Here is a 26,654-nt window from a genome sequence, read left to right on the forward strand (position 1 = left end):
TCAGCATTGATTAGTGTGTTCTCATAATCTGCATGTTATTAGTGCAAAATACTTTAGTGATAAGTGCCTACCAAGACAGTCCAGTTATTATATTGTTGTGTTTTTTTTTTTTTTTAACAATTTTACACTTTTTGTGTGCTGAATTTCTTCAAGTTTAAGTAGACGGTTTAGTATGTTCTAATATCAAATGGAACAATGATACAGGCTACTTAATCAGTAAGACTTAAATTGACATGTATTTTGATTTTCTCTCTTTATTTATTAGCATATAGATGGAGCCTTTTGGTAATTAAATCAGATGAGTAATACATGTTTTTAACGTGTTGAATGTTAATGCATTTAGAAAACACTTTATTCTCACGTTTAAAAACCAATATTCCGAAGTTTATTTTCATAGATTACAAATGGATGTTACTTTATTGCAGTCTTTCTGAGCGAGTCCCGACTAAATGGTTTCATGTTTTTATTGTTCTGACAGGAGGAAGGGATACTATATCATTGCACGATCCAGCACTTCCAACCATGCAGCGGCCAAAATCCCCAATGTTGGCATTTACTGATGTGCCTTGTCATAAACCACAAACCTACGAAGGTAAAATTTATAGGAGCATAAGGGTGTCAATCACATTGCAGTTTCTATTCTGTAAGGGGGAAAAATACTATGTTGACCTTGAAAGTGGTCATTTTAGGCTTGCCCAGAATGAAAGGAATTACCGTATTTGCCCGATTTAATAGGGGGATCCTGGAAATCAGGCGACCCTCTAATTTTCCAAGCAGCTCGAAAGAAAACCGTTTACACACACTGTGTTTGTGCGTGTGTCTCTCTCGCTCTGTGCGTGTGTGTGCGCGTGTGTCTTTCTGTGTGTGTGTGTGTGTCTCTCTCTCTGTCTCTGTGTGTGTGTCTCTGTGTGTGTGTGTGTGTGTGTTTCTGTGTGTGTGTGTGTCTCTCTCTCTGTCTCTGTGTGTGTGTCTTTGTGTGTGTGTGTCTCTGTGTGTTTCTGTGTGTGTGTGTGTCTCTCTGTATGTATGTGTGTGTGTGTGTGTATGTGTGTGTGTCTCTCTGTGTGTGTGTGTGTGTGTGTGTGTCTCTTTCTGTCACTCTCTTCCTCACCCAAGATTGAGCTTTCTTCGTTTTACCTTCCTACATCCAACTGCTGATTGGCTCCCAAAGCGGGTGGGCCTGATTATAAGGAGACTGTACTTTTCAACTTTAATTTTAAAAAAATCACCTTTATAAACGGGCAAAATCGGTAATCCAAAAATGGAAAATAAAAAAAACCGTTATGTCTACAGTATGAATACTGAATCCAATAGTAGAAAATAATTTTGTAACCTAATGTATTAAACACAATGGAAATAGGGGCTTTTTTTAGAAGGTCAAAACATCCTACTCAAAGTAAAGCATATTTCCTTAATAGGTGCCTGTGTTGATGTAAAACAGTGGTGATGATGGTGAAACTTTGCAGATTAGAGGGCCACATATGTAGCACAAGTGCCACAAGAATCCCATTACCAGCCACAAGTCACCCTTCCTTCCAGCTTTTTCGTGGGGGCAATATAACTTAAAAATAACTCCACTCTCATATAATATTGATTTTGTATAGTACCTGACCATGCTTTCTCTGGTTCATTGTAGTAGTTAGCAGGTGGCAGTGACCCGGAGTCCTCTATGGAGAGGGCTGATCCATATCACTAGTCCACACTTTGGGTTTTACTTTCTTGGTCCTGCATGGCATTCCGGAACCATGTGGTTTTTTATCCCCCATGAATGTCTAGTACAATCAAGAACATGTTGCACCATCTAATATTCTGTCCAAGCAGCAATAAATAATCATTTGATTTTCAGTAGTTTTATTCAATAAACCCTGAGGAGGCTAATTGCATCGCAATCGGACGAAAACTGCCATAGACTTTAACAGTAGTTTTCTGTAATGAGCCACTTCGTAGCTTCTTGGAAAAGGGCCTTAGTGTTGGGCACTGAGTTGATAACACTAAGCGGTTTGGGGCTCTACATTTAGAGCCGAATGCAAGTTCTTCATAATGGGGCTTATACTATATGTGGCGCGCTAAAAAAAAAGGGTTAACATTTTTTAATCTATTAGTTATGCATCCGAGTAGATGTGAGCAGACTACATAAAAAAGGGAGCAGGCAAAATGTGATCAGTATTTGTTTGATAGACTTGCGTGGTAATTCAGTATACCCCAAACGGTAAGATTAGCCAAAATCCTTATTCTAGTCAGTGTTTTTTTTGACTGATTGCAGTCTGATCACCCACTTCAGCACATATTAAATTTGCCCCGTAGAAGCAATCTAGATGGTAGGCTTAGTACGAGTGCCCAGTGTCAGGCAGCAGCATCAGAAGCTACCAGAATATTATCATGGATAAAATGGGATATAGATGAAGGGGGGAGGGAAGAGGAAGGACAGATTTTCACCTTTTGTAGTTCTCTAATAAAACTGCATCTTGAATGTGGAGTGCTATAAAAATGGAAAAAGTGCAAAGAAGTCTTGCTTACAAGGAAACTATTGAAATTGGGATTGTTCACTTTATAAAGAAAGGTCTATGATGGGATATGATAACTAATTCTGAATAAAAAAAATGACAAGGCCCATCCTGAAGTGAGATTATCAGAAGGATATGGGGCAGTAGTGGGAATTCCAGTAAGTTGGCAAGTAGAACTCCCAAGAGTTAATTGCCTGCAGTTTCATGTGTTTGAGAAATGAAATATTGTTTTGTATGATGCTGACCCTATATATTGTTACTCTAGTCTATAGAACATGTACTTATAGCAACTTTTTTTATATATTTGCAGAACACAGGCAACCGAGTGTTGAGATATATTCTAATGCTTTGGAAATAACAACCAAAAAGGAAACTACTCAACTGTTGGAGAACTCACAAGATCCACTTGGTAATACTTACGAAAACATGTACCTCCATCCTTTAATACCTCTTCTGTGTTCAGAAAAAGAAGATATAAAACAGCGAGGACAGCAGATTGTTGAACTAACAGAAGAACTGGCAGCTGTGACACTGGAAGAGAGCAGCTTGGAAAGTCCTGCTGAGAGTCCTAGTACAGTGATCATTCAACTTCAGCTTGGCAACTTGGAGTCTCCTGTATCCCGTCCTGAGCCTTCAGGACCTACTGATACAATACAAGCAGAGACCGTGCCAGCAGCTGGAAACAGCCTCCAAGGAACTCAAAGTACAGAGGGAACATCCGGAAGCGCTGGGCTGGAAGAATATGAGGAAGCGTCAAATTATGGAAGAGAATGTTTTGAAATGAATAGAAATAAATCTCTAGAGGATTCTTCAAAATGTACTACCAACATTTGCAGCCCTGCCGAAAACTGTAAATGTGATGATCGCATATCTTGACTGAATGAAATATACACCTCTACACCTTCCAAAGCGGAGCTATCTTTGATTGATTAAATATAACAATGTATTTCTCTGGGATGTACATCAACCAAACAAATCTATTTAGTTAATCCATGTCATGAGTATTTGGTCATTACGTCCCCCTGCCATTCCTTTCTTTATATTACAAATTTTTTTTAGGTCTATGGAGATTGCAATATATTTTATTTAATATAAATGCTTGTTTTATGTAGTATGTGGGGGAAGGTTTAATTTATACGGTATTTAATAAGTAAATGTGTTTTTAATGTGCAGTCCTATCAAATTGCTTATTGCAAGAGACTATTTAGGGGCAAATGTGCATATTAATATAGAATTATAAAAACTATTTTATTGTTCTGATTAGATGCCAAGGAGTGATGCAAGCATATTACCGCCACTGGGGTCCATAAGCGTGCTGAAGAAGCTAGAAATTGCATGCCAATTCAATGCAGCCTTCTCCAGTGTTGTGGGTTAAAGGCACCGGCATACCTTGCCACCACTTTACTGTTCTTGATCTGTATTATTCGGCTTAGCCTGAATTGGAACATTCCGTATTCTAGATGTGCACATGCATAGCTCAGGATCTTGGCCATTCCTTATTGTTTTGTATATTTGTCTACATTTCATTGTTTGCTCTGCCGTATGTACAGTATCCGTGGGTATCTGAATCCCAGCTGAAGTTCTATTTATTCTGTTGAGAAAAACATTTTTTTTTTCTGGATAGCGTTTTTCATTCTGAATACACATTTCATTGTGAAATCCTCTAGCAGTTTTGTATTTTTGGGATCGACCGTAGTGAAGGGCATAATATCTGTACAACTGTTTAGACTTATTTAAAGCCAATGCGCTTTACCCATTCATGTTCCTGTTTTGTTCTACATCAGCCTTTTATGACCTGTCTCCCTTATATTGGTGTCTATTTTTATTCTCCGCTCTTGTCAATTACTCTGGACAGAGGTAATTGATTTCCAGAGAAAACCCATCAATTCCTTACTCAACATTATGGACTTATTAATTTATAAATCTTATACTGATTTTTGTTTTTTTAGTCACATATTGCATATTATTAAAACAATTACCCCATGCACTTAAAGCAGCATTTCCTTTTTTCCCCGTTTTAATAAATGCAGTAGTTGCTGGCCTACATGGCAATGCAATTATCGAAGCTGACGATCGCTCTGTTCTCCCGTGATCGATCGGCAAAGATCCTACTTCCAAGGGCACCCAAAATGGCTGCCTATATCAAAACAGGAAGTGCTGCGACTTCCCAAATGGTTTCTATAGCAACCCAATAGAAGCTTAATGATTATGCATTAAAAACAATTAGAGGGCATAAGTGAATTTGTATTCTCTAATACTACACAATTGATTTACTAAAACAAACATCGGATTTTTAATGAAATGCTGCTTTACGGTGTCTTATCGCATAATATTGCTTGGTACATATGGTTGTTTATGTCTATTTCTGATTGGCTTTGGAATTTGATTTGTGACTATTCATGTGTACCCCTTGGTAACCTCTTGATATTAAAGCGGTTAAAAATCAACACGTCTTTTCCTATGTTAATTGGCCTTATACAGTATATTCAAATATTGTATAATCTGATAGGATTGTACTGCCAATAAACTACTATTCTTCACACGTGGTCAACATAAATTTTAATAAAGGAGCACAAACTATTAAACGTAATGGAACAGATACATGGTGCAGTGGCTTTGAATGCTGAAGGGCACAGAGTGTGCACCAGACCCTAAATAAGAATAACCACAGCCATGTGAAAGCTGTGATGAAGCAGTCTATCATTTGTATATACATTATGTCATAGGCATAAGAGTAGTATGATGTACAGTAAGTGGACATACATTAGGTTATACCCTGGCAGTGCATTGATGGACACGTAGCAGAAAAAAAGCATGATAGTTAGCTCTTGCTAAATGGGTAAATTTATTTTCTGTAACGCTGTGTGTTGGCATGTCCACCAAAATACCGTACCTGAAATTCAAACGAGAATGCCACATTTGGTGCTAGTCGAGAGTAATATTGTAGTTGAAACCACTCTCATTTCAAGTAAAGTTAATGAGTACTTCAGTATTACAGTAGGAGATATATTTTTTAATTTTTTATTTGGACTAACAATTGATATTATAAGACAAGCTTTCAAGAGTTCTCTCTTGCTCAACAATACTAATTTACACAGATTCCATGAACTTAACACAAATGTAAAGTAACAATCACAAGAATATGCAATAACCAGTGGTGGGATTGAACATTTTTAATATCCGGTTCATACCGCGGCGGGCGGCATCTGCCAGCATGTTTTCCCTGCATATCTTCTCAAAATGGTGATGCAGCGTTGCCATGACAATGCCACGTGAAGTCACGTAGCGTCTTGTTGCCACAGCAACGGACGTCACGGGATGCGGTTACGTCACGTGGCGTTCCCGTTGGCATGGCAACGCAGTGCCATGACGTCGCGCGGCCATATTGAGAAGTTATGCAGGGAAAAGATCCTGGTAGACGCCGCCCGCCGCCACAGGTAAGAGAATTAAGCACCGGTTCGGCAAACTTGTGAAATTTTAGTAACAGGTTCGCACGAACCAGCACAAACCGGCTGAATCCCACAGCTGGCAACAACACACACTGCAAACTTTGTCAACATATATATGCAAAGATCCCACAGCCAGTCACAAACCTAGAACATTCAATGGTAAAGGACCATACTGCTCCACATCCAGAAATGTGGTATATATAATTCAATGTGACCAAGGATACTATATTGGTGAAACCAGCCAAAAGCTTAAAAACAAAATGAACCCAGACACACAATAATACACTATGAAGAAGGAAGATATTGCACTCCAGTGGGACACCACTTCTCACAGTCAGATCATTCCATAAATGGTTTAAAAATCAAAGTCAACGGAATGTTTAAAAGCACTCAAGAACGAAAAACATTTGTACTCAAAATGATAATACTCTTTGACACTAAAATAAGGGGACCTAATGCTGATATGGGGTTTTACACACTATCATAATTTTTTGTAATGTTTCTCCCTGCCTGTATTACAATTAACCCCCTCTCCCCCCTGCACTCTGCTGATGGATGTATGGTCCTGTGTCTCGCTGTTGCTTTCATTTATTCCTTGTCTGTTTATTCCTTCTCTGCATCATCTGCCTTAGGCTGCGTCCCCGCTAGCGCTGAGCGGGCGGCGCTTGCCGAGTTTACTTTGTGGAATGTGAATTCTCACATCCCCGCTCACGTGGAGCTTTGCACTTGGGAAGTGTTTGAAGCGCTCAATAGGCCCCTCCATGCACCCCCCTCTCCCCCTGCGCACGCTCGCAAAATTCGCATGAGCGCGGTCAGCACCAGCGAGGCCGCAGCCTTAGATGGCTATCCTTGTTTTTCTTTTTTACATCTGTGTTAAGCTTATGGAATCTGTGTAAATCCATATGGCTGAGAAAGAGGACTCTCAAAAAGCTTGTCTTCTAGTATCAATTGTTAGTCCAAATAAAAAAAGAGGTATCACCTAATACTGAAGTACTCATTTACTCTGCACTATCACAACTGGACTTAGGCTAAGGCCCCGCTGCCTCAGACCACGCGCCCGCACTGCAGACAGGCGGCGCGTGGAGAGGTACTTGACCGCTATCTGCGGTCTGTAGGGAGCTGGAGCGGGGTGTGTGGCCAAAACGGGTCGGGTGGGCGCGGCAATGATGTCGGGGGGCGGGGCCGTCACACTGTGCCAGGGGTTCCTTCCCCCCCATGTGCAGAGTTCATTTTGAAGATATCGCTGCTTTCCACCCTACCCCGAAGCCTCCCCTCCTCTCCTCATTGGCTTACTGCCACACCACGTGACGCGTCGCCGCTCGAGATTACAATTCTCTTGCATCCCCTGGCGGCTGACACGTCACAGCGTGTAGTGAGCCCTGCAGGGAGGAGGGACTGGAACCGGCTCGGGAGGATACCAGGAGATGGTGAGTAGCGCGCGTGCGCACCCGGACGCAGAGGGACCAAAGCCTAACACGGCTATTTTCTACTTGATTCAAATCACGTTAATCCCAAATTAATGGGTAATTACTGTTATTCTGAGGTTCTCGGGAATCTTTAGGATCCAATTGCCAGTATCCAAGAAACCCAAGAATCTTACAAAAAATATATATCTACATCACTGTTATCAGTGTATGACTACAACGTGCCAATAGTAAGGTAGATGTTTTGGGTCGCAACTAGAGATGGGCAATTTTGTTTGTTGCCCCTTTGGATCCGCCCCAGATTGGACAGTTCCTTTTGAGCTGCGGATTTCCGTGGATCAGTCTCAAATAGGGTGATCCCCTGAAAAAAGTGGGACAGGGTTCTATCCCAGACAATCCACATGGCAGATTAATAATGTGTGTGGATCTAAAAATCCGGCAACGGATTTTGGAATCCCATAAATTGGATTCTTAAAAATTCGTCCAGATTGTATTAGTCAACGAAATTAAATACCGCGTAACGGATTTTGAATGGAAGGTTCGGGAAATTCCGGGAAACAAATCGACAGTTCTGCCCATCCCTAATCCCAACGGCCTTTTATCTGGTCTCTATTTTTGTGTATGATTCCTGTATTTTCGAACCGAAAATCGGCAGAATTTCTATCAATCCATCTGAATCTGGTGGTTGCGACATTCAATGTACCTGTATTTTTTTCGATGGCGATCAGAGATTTATCCTTTAGGATTCTCTGTTCGAGAAATGCTGTGATTTTTAATTAGCACAGACACGGCTTTATAGTTTTTTTAATCGAAAATGGAAAATGGTATAATTTAAATACAAGCAAGTGAGTAATGTTACGGTCCAGAAGCACCAGGCATAAAGAACGAGAGAAATACCTGGCCCAAACGCCAAAAGTATATGGTGTTTTGGGAGCATTATAGACAATTGCAAAGGTAAATGATTTGGGGAGAGGAAGTAACAGTTTGATGCGAGGGAAGTGATTGTTTTTCTTAAAGGCTATTAAATACAGTGTAGTAATTTTGTGCTTTAAATTCTTTTATTTCGAGTGCACTCACAGTTCTTATATACTTTACAGCTTTGAGTGCTCTCCTGATGGCAATTGAAATCTTGTGCAGATGGTCTCTTGTATGCATTAGTGCCTCTTAGAGCCACCCTAGTACAGTCTGCAGCACAATCTTATGCAGGTAATCTCAAAAATAAAAGTAGCGAGAATATACATTTATTACACTCCCATTCTATAAATAATCCGCCCTAAAAATGCAAATCATGCAAACTGGGGGGTGTCAACACAGATATTTCAATCTAATGCAACGAGTGAGATTTTTCATACAGATTGTTTTAATTGCAAGACCAATTTTGTAGTTTGTTAGAATGCTTATATGTGCTACAGTATGTAGAACGTACTGGAAGAACCTGAAAACAAGAATCAGCGAAAACATGAGAAACTGTTGGGCTCTGGAAGCCCCATGACAGAGCCGGAGTTTGACTGGTATGTGGCATTCCTGCACAAAAGGAATAAGGCTAGACCCTAGCAGACAGCAGAGATCCAGAAGGCTGTAAGGAAAAGACCGCATGGAGATATATCTCCAGAGAAGCAAAACTTCCCCCAACTGTCCCTCTTTAGGCACCATACACGATGTAGGTCTCATCTTTGGACACTGGACAATGAAGTCCCCCCTGATCCAGTAGGAAGATGTTCTTTTCCTCTGCAGGGACCAACGCCGTGAGGCATCCAGGGCGTCTGGAGCACCAGGAAACCAGAGCAAACACTACCAGCATGGCTGGTGGTAGACGTATTTCGTAGATACGGGGAATATAGGGAATTCCTTGATGTAGATGTATTTCTATGAAACGCGTCGGATGTGGACTAGAAGTGCAAGTCCTTGATTTTGTAGTAGCAATCTAGCTATTAACTCCTTTGCGGTAATACTTGGTGCTTTGTCTGTACATCCGCCGTCTTGTTGCTTTTGCCGCCTCAAGCCGCCGCATACTGCTAAACAGGACAGCTGTTTTTTCCCTGTTGGAGAGTGGCAGTTGCAAATGCATTGCCACCATCGCATGTGCTTATACTAAGCATGATGCGATGGATTGGTCGCGATCGCTGGAAGTCATCTCTATTTGATTTTCCAGCGACCAGCGCCTGACTGTCGCATCACCGTCGCCGACACTATAAGCGTAGCCTTAATTAGCCCAGGTGAGCTGCAATTAGCTCTTGTGGAATTTCCACAGATCAGTGGAAATCCTGGTCTGGACTTATCTGGAGCACCAGCCCTCCCTGCTCTCCAGATACTTCACCGCAGGGACCCTGCATAGCACTTGCACAGTCAAAGTCTCCCTGGGGCTTTTAACTTCCTCAGTGCTGAAAAATACTATTTAGCAGGGTAGGTTTTATACATCTCCCTTCAATCACTGTACCACATGCGCTTTCACAAACTACATATACTAGTGATTTAGGAGAGATTCTTTAGCTAGACTAATGTGTTTGCTCTCTGCACACAGAGGCAACACAGCACTATTTACCCTAATGCGAAGAGTGTAAGACCAAAGTTAGGTATGATTTAACTAATATATTGTTATTTACAGGGGTCTCTCTTTAATTAAACACCCATTCAGGGTCTGAATGGGAGTAATGCCACCTTGGCACCTTTGGGTAAGACCGTCTTAACTCCATGTCATTTGAAGCTAACACGAGGCAGTGCTAACTTAACATGGCGTTAAGCCTCTGCTACTGAGATAACGAACGCTTGTTGTTTTTGCATATTCTTCGCTTTGTGGATTCATGTTAAGCTCAGGGAAACTAATGTTTGTTAATGATTTCTATAACGGCCTGTTATAAACCTGGCGTTAATGGGGCTCTGTGCACCTGTAGCAGAAGGAACACGGGGCACAGCGGGTTTGAAAATCTAAACTCATTTATTTGAGCCAACACGCTCTGTGCATCTGACCATTTCAAAATAAAGCGACGGCAAAACCCTTAAAGCTGAGTCCCTGGTGGTCATGGCGGTGCGCGCCACACACCACAGCACAGCCCTCTATGGGGCAGGCCCCAGTGGCTGTGTGTGTGTGGGCGCGCAAAGCGCTGTGATGCGTACGCAGGCTGGGAAGACAAGAATTTTGTCTTCCCATGCCGCAACGCGGTCACGTGGCCGCGCGCAGCCAATTGCAGGGCAGACATGCCCCATCATGGCCGTGCCCCCATCATGGCCGTGCCCCCATCACTGGGGCCGTAGCCTTAGGTTAGAAATTCTGTGGTTTGGAAGTAGTATGGACACTTCAGGCCCACAGCGGCCTTTTATCAGGTAGGTGATCACCAGTTAAACGGCCAATGGGAGCCTAAAACGTCTGTCGTTTAGAAGTGTTACCTGCTCCTATGAAAATAAACGGCAGATTATTTGCACTAGAAGATGTCAAAAAGTTAGGGTGACCAGATTAAAAAAAGAGACGGGACACATTAAAAAATTATTTAAAACAACAAATGACATCACTAAAAAATAAATATTATAATGTTTTTTGTCTAATAGCGTCCCCATATTTGCTGTATTATTCATTATTTTCTCCATTCTCTGACTTCCCTCCCCCCACCAGCACAATGCTAGAGGTGTTTTTAGGGATTGCAGGCTCGTATAAACACACATGTAATTGTGTTCTTAAATGTTTGAAAATAAAATTACCGCGTCTGAACGCTAGATTTTAACTAAAGGACCCTTCATTTGATTATACTGTTGGGCTCATCTAACAAATTAATAAATGGAGTCACTAAATTCAATAATTGGATAAACTTCACATCAATTAATTTTGCGTTTATAACATTGCTACAAAGCCTCTCTTTCTCATTTGTATGGGTTTGGCAGGGATGGTGATATGCTCTGTTGGATTTTGTCATCTCTGTGCAAATATATCACTTTAATTAGAATTAGACTACATTAGTTTACTTTCAAACTACAAAAAAACATTTACCCTTTGAGTGCCAGAGGGGTCATGTCCCCATCCGGCACTCGCTATCACTTCGTCCCTGATGAGAAAATGGAAGAGGAGTCCTCTTCCGGTCTTCCTGTGGAGCACATAACGTGATCTCTCCAACAAAAATGAGGATTTAGATTATGATGTAGCTACAAAGTCATGGGGACCCTGGACTGCCAGACCCCATCATCTAGTACCGTGGTGGGCAACCTTGTCGCCAATCGCCACAAGTGGCTAATTGGCCATGAAAGTGTGGAGAATTTTAGTCTTCAGCTCCCACAGTAAAATAAACGTTTTCCTGATGGCGTGTGCAAGGTTCCAGTATCTGAATGAGTCAACGAAGAGAACCAGCAGCAGGTGATAGTGCTGAGGTGAGTGAAGCAGAAGCAGGTGATAGTACTAAGGTGAGTGAAGCAGCAGCAGGTGATAGTGCTGAGGTGAGTGAAGCAGCAGCAGGTGATAGTGCTGAGGTGAGTGACGCAGCAGCAGGTGATAGTGCTGAGGTGAGTGAAGCAGCAGCAGGTGATAGTACTAAGGTGAGTCAAGCAGCAGCAGGTGATAGTACTAAGGTGAGTGAAGCAGCAGCAGGTGATAGTACTAAGGTGAGTGAAGCAGCAGCAGGTAATAGTGCTGAGGTGAGTGAAGCAGCAGCAGGTGATAGTACTAAGGTGAGTGAAGCAGACGAACAGTGTGTGTTGTTTTAAATGTTCGATTGAGCAACCTAATTTCTCAGTTTTTACATGGTGTGACGATTTTCACTTCTCATTCGCCACACCTGTGGCTACATTGGTTGCCCACCTCTGATCTAGTAGCTATGTCCGTGGGCACTCAAAAGGGTAATGTTGCTTTATGGACACACCTTTCCAATTTGGATATAGTTCTCAATCCATTTTCGGTGGCCCACATTGGATAAAATTCAAGTACCAAAATTCCAGTACATTTGTCTGGGTTACGATTACATCTACTCATTGAAACATCAGCTTTGTTCTCTTTTCAATTCAGTTTCATCTTGAATCTTTGTCGCGTATAAATTTCTCCAATATGAATCAAGAATTCTAACCTAAAGGTAACAATGTCACTGATGTTTTCTTTTTGCTCGACGTTTTATTTCTTTAATGACATTTAATGTTGTCTATTTGATTAAATTTCTGTATTCTTCTTTTGAGGGTCTCTGTATCTTTGGAGTGGAGAACAGCACAAAGGTTGGGGATTGCCTCTGCTCTGCCATTATAACTGAGAAGATTAATAGTCTCCATTATACACACTTTTGCTGTGGCTTCTGGTCACTATTCAATGCTCTCAGAGGTTTAAGTTCTATTTAAATGACTGGAGCTTGAATCTTCCTGAGGACTGTTTGACAGCAAACTTAATGGGCGTGTAACACTAATTAACCTCAGACTAACATCTACTGCTGAGGGCAGGCAGGGCCTGAGTCCTCCGTCTATATACCTTGCCCCCACACGTGGCCGTAGTTCAGAGAATGGGAGGCAGATTACAGTAATGTTTATAACACAAGGATATTTATAATGTAATTATCGCTAGGCACCAATATAACAATATGATCCTCAAACATGGGGATCATTCAGTACAGTACATACATCAATGCAATTAGATAAAAACACGTCACACAAGACGCTGGGCAGGTGTGTACCCGTGTCTCTCCCGTGATCATCCTGCGGGTAAGGGCCTGTGTGCATCGTTGAAGCTCTAACATTGTGAATGAACATAACAGGCCTCTACTTTGCAAATACTTTGGTACCCATTTACTTGGCTTGCGATGAGGATCCCCTCTGTCACTACATGTGCCGCCTCCTGCTGCTGCTGTCAGATGAATGCTCCACTGGGCTCTACTCCCTTCAGCCAGCGTCTGCTAACTATGGTGAACTGATGGCTTGGCATTTGGTGGATCCTAAGATCTCTCGGGGTGCTGCAGCTTTCTCCCTGCCAGAGCCTCCCAGGGATTTCCTCTCAGCTCCGCCTCTCCACCAGATTGTTGGGTGAGGCCAAGTCACATCCTCCTGCACCATAAGTGGTCCCTCATGCAGCAAGCAAGCTGGGAGTTGTAGTTTCCTATTGCAGCACACGCAAGAGAGGAGGCAGGCAGAGGGAAGTGTACAGTGTGTGTGTTAGCTTTATGCACTTGCAAGGGGGTTACATGCACCTTAGTGAGCAGTAAAGCCGCAGTCTGCACTGATTGCCTTTTCTTTTTGCATATTTTTTTATATCGACATACCTGAACTTACTTGCCTTTTCAGTGGACGTTTCTAGTCTGTCCAATGCAGTCTGTAGGTACCATTGTAAACTGGGACGCTAGAAATGTTCCATTATTTTGCAGTTTCCTGACTAGTAAACAGGTTAATGTCTTGAGCATTGTTCATTCTTGTCTTTTCCATACAACTGCTTAAGAGTGTTTTAATATGGAAACCGTTTTTTCTCAAACCTCTCCTTGGGTCAAATAGAACGTTCACAGCAGAAAATTACACTGTATTTCTCCTGCTCTAATTTGAAGCTGAAGATGAATTTTAACAGAGTACCTGGTGGATTGGTGACATTCTAACTATGCAAACACATTTTGTCAACATACTTCAAGTTGGTGTCATTCAAATTTAACACATGAGCTCTAATCACTATTTAGATCAGAGAGATTTGTTTTACCCCATATAATACATAAATAAGGGTTATGTGAGTATCATTCATAAATTGTTTTCACGCCTGCCTTTTTTCAGTTGTGATTCTTTTTTTTTTTTTATAACTTCCAGTTTATTGAATTTTTCAGTACAAGTTGTATTGTGAATACAGGTAAAATAAACAATCACAGCATTACATTCAGGTACGATACATATATTCTCTCCTTTGGGCTTGGACCGGAGAAATGGCGATTGAGAGCCCTCTTTAAGCCGAAAGACCCGATAGGCCATTTAAACTTGGGGGCAAAAACAAAAGTGAGGGTAAGGAAGGGAAAGAGAGGGAGGGGGTGGGGCGAGGGCCCCGGGGTGGGAGAGGGGGCGCGGGCTCTCATAACTTCTATGTTGTGATCGGGACCGGGATTACTGTGGCCAGCACCTATACGGTCTATGCTGTATCTAAGCGCCATGTAGTAACTAGAGTCCGTTATTTTGTCAAGCCAAGCTCACGCTCTTTGGGGGAGAATGCATTTATGACTATCATTGCCAAATTGTGGTTACCTCAATCCCAGGGATATCTGTCTGTGCCAGCCACGGCGTCCAGACGATTAGATATTTTTTGCCAGTGTCATTAACTAAACTTGTTAATTTTTCCATTTGACATATACCATAATCTGTTCCGAATCTTGGGGATGCTTGGGATCTCAGATTGTTTCCACATAGCTGCGATCTCGCACCTCTTTGCTGTTGCAAAATGGGCAACTAGTTTGTTTCCAGTTTTGGAGAGGCCCGGCCATGGTCTATTCGGAAGGAACAACCATGGATCCGGGGGAATTGCGAGGTCAAAAACCCTCTGGATCCAATGTCTAATTTCCTCCCATAGAGGTGAGATTCGAGGGCAAGACCACAGCATGTGTAACAGGTCAGCCGATTTTCCACACTGTTTTGGACACAGCGGGGAGTATCCAGGCAAACAAACAGACAAGAATTAGCAAATATTAAGATATACAATTAGCAAATATTCGAATAATAGTGTAGCTGGAACACACAATGGACTAAAAATGATGAATTTAATATATTATAAAAACATGTACAACAATTAAGCACAATTAAAGGACCCAATCGATATCCGTCCGAATTGCCCGCTTACCGAAGCCAGAATATATAACCGCAGTGGATATTTAAAGAGAGTATCCCCTCTCACAGTGACTGGTTCTCTGACCGGCACAGCTTACAGATGGATTTCAGGAATCGCCGCGTGCTGATGGTGTAGAAATGGAGAAAACGTCCCTCCACGCGGTAACAGGGGCAGGAGATCACTGTCTTGATGTGAAGCAGTCCGGGCATGCGCAGAAGCGCCCGTCACAGTATTGACGGCACCGCAAAATCTCCTGCTCCTCGCGGTCGCGTATCATCCAAATGGCGGCAGATTCAAAAGTGCTGTGTGTCACAGAACTGCACGGCTGGGCTGGCAATGGAATAGGGCAGCTGACGGCAACGGGGGGATAACGGGGACCACCCAACGCGTTTCAGAAGCAACGGCTTCCTTCATCAGGGGTTAAATTGAATAAAGAAGTCCCTGTGTGTCCGGTTATTTATAGGAAAAATTTAAAGGTGCAAGCACCTGAATAAAGTCCCGGTCAGGCGCAGTGATCTAAATATAAACTGCGACATGATATCAGCAACACCATAAAATACATGAAGAATACATAAACAAGTAGAAAACAGTGAAACTACATATATATAGAAACATAAAACATATAAAAACAATTAGCAATGGCAATCAAGTTAGAAGATCATAAAATATATTATTATTTAAAAATATATTATTAACAATATTATTTAGAGATAAGGATAGACAGCATGCTGTATATGGAGTGAAGTGACCATTTGTAATAAACAGATATGGTCAAGGGTGAATCTAAAGGTTTTAGGTCACAAACATAGCTAGGATTTAGATGACATTGTCTGGTTGTTGAATAGAGATCTACTTCATGGATGTTACAGAAATACTAATAGTGGTTACATAGAAGTGAATGACCTAGTGTATCAGTGTAATATACTTATAAAATAAATTATTAATGTGATGCATATATACATATTTTATTTATTAATAATTTATTTTATAAGTATATTACACTGATACACTAGGTCATTCACTTCTATGTAACCACTATTAGTATTTCTGTAACATCCATGAAGTAGATCTCTATTCAACAACCAGACAATGTCATCTAAATCCTAGCTATGTTTGTGACCTAAAACCTTTAGATTCACCCTTGACCATATCTGTTTATTACAAATGGTCACTTCACTCCATATACAGCATGCTGTCTATCCTTATCTCTAAATAATATTGTTAATAATATATTTTTAAATAATAATATATTTTATGATCTTCTAACTTGATTGCCATTGCTAATTGTTTTTATATGTTTTATGTTTCTATATATATGTAGTTTCACTGTTTTCTACTTGTTTATGTATTCTTCATGTATTTTATGGTGTTGCTGATATCATGTCGCAGTTTATATTTAGATCACTGCGCCTGACCGGGACTTTATTCAGGTGCTTGCACCTTTAAATTTTTCCTATAAATAACCGGACACACAGGGACTTCTTTATTCAATTTAACCCCTGATGAAGGAAGCCGTTGCTTCTGAAACGCGTTGGGTGGTCCCCGTTATCCCCCCGTTGCCGTCAGCTGCCCTATTCCATTGCCAGCCCAGCCGTGCAGTTCTGTGACACACAGCACTTTTGAATCTGCCGCCATTTGGATGATACGCGACCGCGAGGAGCAGGAGATTTTGCGGTGCCGTCAATACTGTGACGGGCGCTTCTGCGCATGCCCGGACTGCTTCACATCAAGACAGTGATCTCCTGCCCCTGTTACCGCGTGGAGGGACGTTTTCTCCATTTCTACACCATCAGCACGCGGCGATTCCTGAAATCCATCTGTAAGCTGTGCCGGTCAGAGAACCAGTCACTGTGAGAGGGGATACTCTCTTTAAATATCCACTGCGGTTATATATTCTGGCTTCGGTAAGCGGGCAATTCGGACGGATATCGATTGGGTCCTTTAATTGTGCTTAATTGTTGTACATGTTTTTATAATATATTAAATTCATCATTTTTAGTCCATTGTGTGTTCCAGCTACACTATTATTCGAATATTTGCTAATTGTATATCTTAATATTTGCTAATTCTTGTCTGTTTCTTTGTTTGTTTGTTTGTTGGTATTTGTCTTTCACATGTTTTATCAGTATTACACTATGTATTTCTTTTTCTTATTTCATGTTTGATCAACGTTGGCCGAGATCACCCATCAATTCCATCCGGTTGTATATTTATATTTTCATTGTATTTGTATATTTATACGATCATTTATTGTAGATTGTGTTTAGCGCCATTGATACTATTCCAGTGACATACTCTTGTCTGACGAGGGGTCAGAGACGTATCTAGGCAGCTACACGTGGCCAATTTATATTTCTTTTATTTCATTTATTTTCATTAGCGCTACCTATTGTTTTTTATTGGGGAGTATCCAGGGACAAACTTTGATAATTTAAGCGGGGTGAGGTACCATCTCATCAGTACTTTATATGCATTCTCCTTCAAAGTCGTACAGATGGAGCTCTTGGCTGCGGCTTCTAGTATGGCCGACCAGTCTTCCTCCTCTAGTTCCTCTCCTAGGTCTGTTTCCCATTGAACCCTGTACGCTAATTTTTGTTGCTGCTGTATGTTCCCAGAACCGACCACTTCTCCATACAACTGCGATGTAAGTCCCCGTGTGTCTGTTGCTGTCAGACAGAGCTTTTCAAATGTGATTAAGGGTGGATAGGGGGTGTTTTTGTTAAAGTACGCTCTGATCTGGAGGTAGCAGAAAAATTCAGAGTGGGGAATATTTTTTTCGGATCTGATTTGTTCGAACGATTTAATCTTGTTTGGTATACCCTCCAGATCTCTTAACCTAAGATATCTATATTTTTTCCAATTACCTGCCGCGTTTTCTGCTAGACCCGGCGCAAAGTCGGGGTTGCCCCACAGCAGGGACATCAATGAATGTTTGGAGGTCAAGGCGTGCTTAAATTTAGCAGTCTCCCATATCGACAGTGCGTTTGCCACAGAGGAAAGTGGCCGTTCAGCCCATTTTACAGCTGTTTTAGGTAACCACAGCAAATTGTTTAACTCCATTGGGGAGCAAGCTATCGTCTCCAGGTCCACCCATCTTTTCAATGCTGGGTTGATCTGCCATTGTGTGAGTTGACACAATTGTGCTGCTTTATAATAAGATAACAGGCAAAGTACCGCTAGGCCCCCCAGTCCGAATGGTCTTTTTCATAATTGTCTTGTTTACTCTCGTTTTTTTCCCTCCCCAGATAAAATTGGAGATTTCAGACTGAAGTGAGAGTATGTCCTTCAGTCTCAGTAGCACTGGTAGAGTCTGAAAAAGGTATAGGATACGGGGAAGGATATTCATCTTAACACTATGTATCCTACCTATCCAGGAGATCTTGTGGGGCATCCACTTTCTCAGGTCCTCTTTCAATGTTCTAATCAGTTTGGGATAATTTGCCTCGTAGATGCCCTTATAATCCTTAGTGATGTGAACTCCCAGGTATTTAATATGTTTTGGTTGCCAACTGAAATTGAAGTTCAGACTCCGTAGTTTTTCCGTTTCTTTTGGGAGGCTTATATTTAGGGCCTCGGATTTGGTTTGGTTTATTTTAAATCCTGAAATTCTATTACATTTTTCTAGCAGGTCAAATAGGTTCGGCAGAGAGGTAAGAGGCTTAGAGATCAATAATAAAATATCATCGGCATATAGGGCAACCTTATGGGATTGTGAGTGAATAGTAATCCCTGGGATATCCGGGTTGTTGCGGATCTGCGCTGCCAGAGGTTCCTTCAGTTATGATTCTTGATTGTGACGAAGTGTTTTTGAAAATATTGATTAGTAGGTGTTGCCTTTGTTGAGTAAATGTGTGCAGATGTCTTAGAATTTATTCTTTAAAGAACAAATTCTACCATTTTTACCCCCCCCCCTTTTTTTTTTTACATGATGGGAACCAGTGGTTCTTCCTGAGCTAAACCGCACTATTTTCAGGTCTGGAGACCTCCTTCTCATTCACCTGGGAGGCTACTGGTGTTACTTACCAACAGTGGGAAATAAATGCTACACTTTACTGCCACTGATTGAGCCACCTGTGTTGAAACAGGGATATCCTGAAAACCTGACCTGTTGGTTGCTCTTGAGGACTGGAGTTGGCTAACGCTGGTTTTCACCAAGTGCTGACAATTCAATGTAGGAAAGCACTGTGCTACTATTTATTATCCTAATGTTGATTGTCTACTTAATGCACGTGTATTCTATGTATATATTAAAAAGATTGCAAATTGTATTTTAACCCCTGCAGTATGGACTAAGGGTGCGCAAAGTTGCCTTCGTGCGCCCCCCTATCTCCTCTCCCGGCATTTATTTTAAATGCCTTCGGGGAAGCCCGGGACCTCTGTAACAGCGGCGCTCTCCCCAGAAAATCTCACGCACCCCTGGTATGGATGAATGATTTAACACGTTGCAAAATGTTTGCATGCTTCCTTAATACACAAATTATAGAATCCAAAATTGTCCAAGACTGATTTATGGACCCAAATCTGCTTCTGTTTAGTGTCGCTTAATCTTGTGTCTTGTTCATTCTCTGTGGATGCACAGTAATAGAAAATACTATAACATTGCATGTTTTAGACATTCAAGTCAGTTTTTATTTAAAAGCCAATACACAGGAAATTAAAACTGATGCAACCTTTGTTTATATGAGCAATGGATATATTTTCCCTCTAACACACCAGCAATAAACGTTAATGGATAAAACAACAATGTTAAACGCTAAACAAAGGCAGAAGCAATATACTGGGATCCACATACAGTGCTCTCCTGTAATGTTAAATTCTGTATAGACCAAATGTTAGTACTTTATCTGCACACGTTTTGCATTGGTTCGCCTGGAAAGTCTTGCACTCTTCACTGCGGAGGTATCTTGGATATTTTTTTCCCAGTTGTTTTTACTGCTGACCCCAATGACACAGCAAGCAAGTCGTTTACCGGCATTTCCATTATCCAGACTGGCCTGATTATTGCCTTTCCCAAGGTCATCCACTTGTTTGTGGACCACAACTGATCTACCGATGACAGAGTATGGACCAAAGATAGTAGCTTCGAGATTTGCAAGGTGTCTTTGGATCTTTCCATCTTTGACACGGAAATTGCCAAAATCTCCCGGATGGTTTGGGTGATTTTCCGAGAACGGATTGTAGTGTCCAGCTGCGGAGTCGCAGCCGTCACTGAGGTCACCAAAGTTGTGGATGTGAATTGCTCTAGAAGACTGATTGGCATCAATGGGAAATCCGTTTATGTTGAAGATCACTTCTAGTTTTCCATTTGGATAAGCTTGCTTGAACAAGGCTTGTCCTGTCACCTTTAACTCTGTGTCTTCCAGTTTAGAACTAGGCTTCAGATTACATGTAGCATATGCCATTCCTTCATTATCTGCCTGGAAGGGCTTTGTGTTCAGCAAATTTAGCCACAGTTCCTTCACTTTTTGATGTATATCTTTTAAAGGTTCATCTTCATCAGCTTTTGTCACTTCAGCTCTTACATTGCAAGATGTGGAAATAACTAGGATAATGGCCAAGTGAAGCAAGTAATACATGTTGAAAATTATCTCTGAAAAACAAAAACAGACAAAAAAACACAAAAATTAAAATGGTTTATTCTTCAGTCCAGGGGTTTTCAAACGTTTCCTTCTCATGCACTATTTCATTATTCATAAATAAAAGATGACCCTGTGTACTTAGATGACCAATGTATCAACACATATACGTTCTATGAATCAAAATCAGTAGTCCAGTGTCTGAAAAGCAGCATTTTGCAAATCAAACTTCACCTCATGATAATGTTAGAAAGAGCCATGGGCTACTGGAGAGAGCTTTCCAAGACAACTTTAATGGGTTTTAGGGATAAGTAATTTGAGAATTACTGCTTTAATAAATGAACAACAATAATTAGAATGATCTTTTTCTTTTTTGATAGCAAAACAGTCAAATCATACGTGTCTCCGTATAAGAAACTTTTCTGCCACAATAGCAAGCAGAGAAAAGGTTTTCTTGACATGCTAGTTTGTTGATCAGTGGAGCAGAAAGATTAGTCAGCAGACCATATAGTAGTATAGAGAGATTCTTATACCCACCTGCAGTGTTCTTTTTATTTAGTAGATATTCCCATTTTCTGGAAATAACATTTTTCATTTAATGATTTGATGTCTGAAAGAAATATCTTCGATAGATTTCACTATAAAGGAAGTTAATAGCTCACAGGAACAACAATAGTTTGGATCGACCCCTCGAATATATTGCAAAGTAGGAAAAAAAGATTTGAAGACAGTCTCAGTGTAGCTGGATTCAACTTGCTTTTATTGCACAATCTGGTTTTTGGAGAAATGTTTACAAAAATAAAAAAGGGGGAGTTACACCTAATCTAAACATCTACTGCTCTTTAGCATAAAAATTGCAACGTTTCAGGGTTTGTGCCCTTTTCTCAGGCGTGGACCCTGAAACATTATCATTTTTGTGCTAGAGAGCAGTAGATGTCTAAATTAGGTGTAACCCCCTTTTTTTTGTAAAAATTTCTCCAAAAACAGATTTTGCAATAAAATTGAGTTGATTCCAGCTAGAAATGATACTACAAATCTTTAAAAAAAACTTTACATTATATTTGAGTGCTGATCATCACCATAGTTGTTTCTGTACTGTCTGTAAGCCTATTGTGGGAAGATTTAGCCCATCCAAAGGTAGAACACAGCTGCACTCCAGAGGTCTTTGTTATAATAAAGTGAAAAGGTTTTATTGATAGGTGATTGACGCTTCGGTTCACAACTCAAACCTTTATCAAGATACTTAAACAGGTAAGATAACACTATTTAAATAAGGTACAGAGTGGGTGTTTTCACGTGAAAAACGTAGCATTACGAAATATATGCTATTCTTGGGATTTTAGCTGGTCGTGATTTGGGGTATTGAAAAACACAGTGACCAGCAATGCATTTTTATGCAAATGTGTTTTTTTTTTTTATTGTTATGTATTGTATTTTTTGTAATGTGTTTTTTTCTTTTTAGGTTGCCCTTTGGCTGCCAATGTGTTTATCTATGTCCCTTTAAGGGTATAGATAAGCACAGTGACCAGCAATTAATGGTTTTGTAAATGCTTGTTTCTATTTAATTGTTATGTATTGTATTTTTGGTGCTTGTTTTTTGTTATGTTGCCCATTGACTGCCATAGTGGCAAACCATGCCCATATTTTATGGGCATGGTGTACCACTGTGGCAATCAATTGGTTTATTGGCATTTCTAAAAAAATAAAATAATGTAATGTGTTTTTTTTTTTTTTTTAAGCTTACCCATTTATTGCCATAGTGGCAAACCATGGCCAGATTATGGCCATGGTTGAACACTGTGCTAATCAATGTTTAGCAGGGATTGAGGGTGGGGGTAGTTGCCCAGGAAGGGTGGTTAGGCTTCCCGGGTGGGTAGCGGGGGAGGGGGTTAACCCCTTAATTACCATTAGTTTGTTTTCTATTGTAATGTTTGTGCCGACAGAGGACAAGTACGGGGAAGGAGACATGGACGGCTTTCATCCTGGCAGGGGTAAGTGCAACTTTTATTTACTTTATGCTGGCTGGTTTTATTTATAATGGGCAAAAGCACTATTACCCATATTTGGATAATAGTAATTTTGCCAATTACTTTGTGTTGGGGGGGGGGGTTGTATTTATGTATTGCACTGTAAAAAAAATTGAATGGGGAAAAGCGCTATTAGCCATCTTTGGTTTCCACCGTTAAGGTAATGAAGAGGTTAACTTCTGCTGACACCCTCCCGCAAGGGGCACGGTGGCAGTACCCACAGGGCCCCATGGAGATGTGGGGACACCAGAACCCGCTGGAGATTTGGGGACCCGTGGGCCCACGCAGGTCTCTGGGGTGTCCCCGCTTGCATCCGGTATCAATCCTGTTCAGTAAAACTAAAAGAAACTGCTTTTATGCATCTTGCAATATCTTTAGCGCCAGCCTGTAGCTGCCCCCAAAATATTGCAAGTTTTTAAAGTACGATACAGTATGCTTGTCACTGCTTAGTGAATAGAAGTTTCTAGTACAAAAAAAACGATTTCTGGCATTTTTTAGCTTATCGTATGGCTTTTTTGTTGCCAGAGCGTCATCGTACTATAAAAAGCCATTTCAGTGCGATATTGTTATCGGAGCTTTGTGAATAGCAACACAGGCAATATTGCACAGATATAGTGCTATAAGCCACTTAGTGAATGAGCCCCTATGAGTACTCTTCTGCTTATAGTAAAGGTGCTTATTCTGTAGATAAATGTCCTTGTGTTGAGGCTCCTTACAGCTTTTGACATAAGTAGGCTGCTCAGTGCATCCCTTGTCTCACTCTGATTTCCCAATATGGTCCAACAAATGTATTAAAACAATATATTAGAAGAAAGTATAAAATGTGTTAAGATTTCTGTTTTCACTGTATGGTTGAGTTATCAACTACACTGTAGAAACCAAGGCTTCCTATATGCTGCTCCCCATATGTATAGGGCTACGTATCAAGCTTCCTAAAGGGGCACGTGATACGGTGCATTGTTTTCATTACTTACACCTGAAATTTAAATGTTAATTAATAATTAACTGTATCAAATGTATTAACAATTATGCCAATATTTTTGACCTGAGAGGCAGGCAGAAAGATCACAGGTACATATGCACAATGAGTTACACAATATAAATGGGATATTAGATGTAGGATTGTGGGGTGCAGACCCCTGGATTTCAATGTGGAGGGGTAGAGTTCTCCCTCCAGCCATTTGACAGCCATAGTTGCCCACTTTGCCAAATGGACAATAGAATCAGTAAACAGACCAAACCACGTTTCTTGAGTATGTCCTGTGTGAGCCAGTCCTGCAACAGCAACTAGACCCTCAGTAAAGCTCCCATAACAACCCAATCTAATTCCCGCTTCCCATGACAGCCCTAGCACTTAGTGTGGTTCAGAAGTATAGATCCCCACAATACAGTTACAACAGCCTGTGCACTTTCATTCTCCATTCCCAATATATCTCCCTGACACAAGTGGAGAGCAATACTGTAGGTGCAAAGAGCCCTAAAAGCATGTTCAGCATACTGTACCACTTCCAGCATTATTTAACAGCAAAATGCCAATATTTTAAGCTTGGTACAAAACCCTCAGTATTGCCTCATGTCGTTCTGTTGTGCCAGAAAAAATACATATAGTGCTAACTAATAATTCTATTAACTAAAAGCAGTTTTACTTTCCATTCCCCATCTCATGATTAGTATGGAAGTGCAAATACAATTATTCTGTAGCTAAGCCTCTACTCTAGGCTGCAAATTTCAGGAGCTGCAGTTTCTAGAAGAATAATAATAACTTTTTTCCCAACGGCACTCGACGCGTCACTATTACAATGTATTGTGCTGTAAGCAGCATTGTCCAATTTTGTATTGACACAGTTCCGTGCCCTGTACAGCTTACAATCTATGTTTTGGTGGCTGAGGCACAGAGAGATAAAGTGACTTGCCCAAGGTCACAAGGCAAATTTAACCCGGTTCCCCTGCTTCAATCTCAGTGCTAGGACACTCAATTTTGCTTTAAATTGCGGTATTTATAATTTTCAAGGGGAATACTACGTCTTCGATATGCAGTTCCACTTCACACTGAAAATATTTGCTATATTTGCTGCTCAAAGTCCACTGGAGGTGCATAATATTGCGGTAAATTACAGATTGCCATGTAAACACAAAGCTAAACAGCTTGCGGCTACACAATGGGCAAGACTATTCTGCACCATTTATAACCCTGTTGTAGCGGTCGGCTACTTCTGCATTGTATCTGTTTTTTTTAAAGTCACTCTTTGTTAGTCAGCTGGTACAAAATGTCAACATCTGGCACTACCGATGCAGCCCAATGTCGCCTTTGGAGTCTGTTTATTCAAGTCTGCAGGCTGCATAACTGTGGCACCATCACATTCACTGCGATAGAATGATGCCAGATTGATCAAAGAATTAAAAATCCCATTTGCTTTATATGGGATATTTTTTCTCTTTTTTTTTTATAAATGCCGGGATGTTTTTGGATGTGGTTTTGAGCAGTATTCCAACAGGAAGACTAATACATAGATCCCAAAGAATTAACAGGCAAAATAAATGATTGATGAGAATAATATTTATTATTGACGTGTGAGATCCAGAGATGTAAAGGGATTTACAAGAACCTGGTGCTGGTTCTTCCCCTACGCAGAGCACTGGATTTACTGCTATCTAACCGGTCACCCAAAGATCAGTATTGGGTATATGCTACTAACCTGCACATTTGCTACCAATATAGAAGAAATTAAAGCATCAAACAAGTTCAACACAGCCAAATTCGCATAAAAAAAAAAACAATGTTTCATTGTTATTACTTTTTTTTAAAAATTACTTATATTATGTTGCTTAAAAGCCTGCATATATAAAACTCTTTCGAATATTTCATTTAACTTGGGGGTTTGGTTAGATAATCTGACCAAAGTGTTTTCAACTTGCCAACCACTTTTAAACAGTTTAATACAAGTAATTAGAAAGAGTTAATAACGATGAAATTGTGTTTTTTTTTGTGAATGCAGTACCAAATATAAAACAGTGCAAGTAGTATATGTAAAAGTGCGCTTACCAATGGAAATGAATACACATAAACGTATTTCTAAATATAATGCGATGCAGAAGAGATCACATATATGCAACAATGCCTCTGATCCTATGTCCATGATAAGAATGAATAAGTTGCACTTTTACTGCTCTATTAATACATAAAGCATTTTTTATTTTATTTAAACTATTTCATTTCCATTGGGCCGCTGCTCTTCTGTGTGCGTAGATTTATTTTGTAATATATCAGAAAATAGCTGCTACCTATTTACCTACCTTATTCCTTTGTAGTCTGTCCAATTAACTGGGTACTGCCGGATCAGAGGAGCGCCTGGATTCCAGACGTAGAAGTGAATGCGATGACTGCTTGTTATTGCAATGGTTTTGTAATATTATACACTGGGAGGGGTCAGGATCAGCGCAGCACAGAGAGAAAAAAATTGGACACATTAGAGAACAAACATTCCAGTCAACTAGGTTTTGGAACTGGATGATTCTCATCACTTCGTTGTATAACCTACTGTCAACAAGTTAGTTCTACACCAGTAAATGTGGTAGCATAAAGGCTTCCTTATTGGAAAGACATTGAGGTTATAATGCTAGTTAACCGCGATATAGAAATACATATTGTAGGCTAAATAATTATATTGTAAATGTTGGTTGGCTGTATTTAGTATTTGAATTCTTATTCATGCCAGTGCCAAGCAACAATAAAACAAAGTTGACGTTTGTGTTAGGGAATATGTAAAAACTTTATAATAAACAAAACTAAACTACAGGCATCTTATACGAGGAGTTGTAGTCTAGGAAATACACTGTCTGCAGTTTAGGTCAATAATTAACATTATCTTTAGTTTGTTATTCAATGAGAAATCCTAGGTGGTAGCTTACATCTAAGGGCGAGTCCCCAGT

General features: G+C 40.5%; 2 protein-coding genes across 5 annotated transcripts in view; one reads left to right on the forward strand and one right to left on the reverse strand.

Annotated features, from left to right (window-relative positions):
• Positions 1-4,951, forward strand: part of CCDC149 (coiled-coil domain containing 149) — a 94,071-nt gene extending 89,120 nt beyond the window's left edge. For all 4 annotated transcript variants that reach the window (XM_075568465.1, XM_075568481.1, XM_075568474.1 and 1 more), the window contains 2 exons: positions 479-592; positions 2,815-4,951. In XM_075568465.1, coding sequence (XP_075424580.1) covers positions 479-592; positions 2,815-3,380 — 680 coding nt within the window. In that variant the 3' untranslated portion in view covers positions 3,381-4,951. The remainder of the gene's footprint in view (positions 1-478; positions 593-2,814) is intronic.
• A 14,769-nt stretch (positions 4,952-19,720) lies between these two features.
• SOD3 (superoxide dismutase 3) lies at positions 19,721-26,157 on the reverse strand. Its single transcript, XM_075568500.1, has 2 exons — positions 26,019-26,157; positions 19,721-20,711 (listed from the first exon to the last, which is right to left on the reverse strand). The coding sequence occupies exon 2, from the start codon at positions 20,695-20,697 to the stop codon at positions 19,954-19,956; it is 744 nt and encodes a 247-aa protein (XP_075424615.1). The 5' UTR covers positions 20,698-20,711; positions 26,019-26,157; the 3' UTR covers positions 19,721-19,953.
• Positions 26,158-26,654: the final 497 nt, after the last annotated feature.

Source organism: Ascaphus truei, chromosome 1, assembly GCF_040206685.1.
Source record: "Ascaphus truei isolate aAscTru1 chromosome 1, aAscTru1.hap1, whole genome shotgun sequence".
Lineage (NCBI taxonomy): Eukaryota > Metazoa > Chordata > Amphibia > Anura > Ascaphidae > Ascaphus > Ascaphus truei.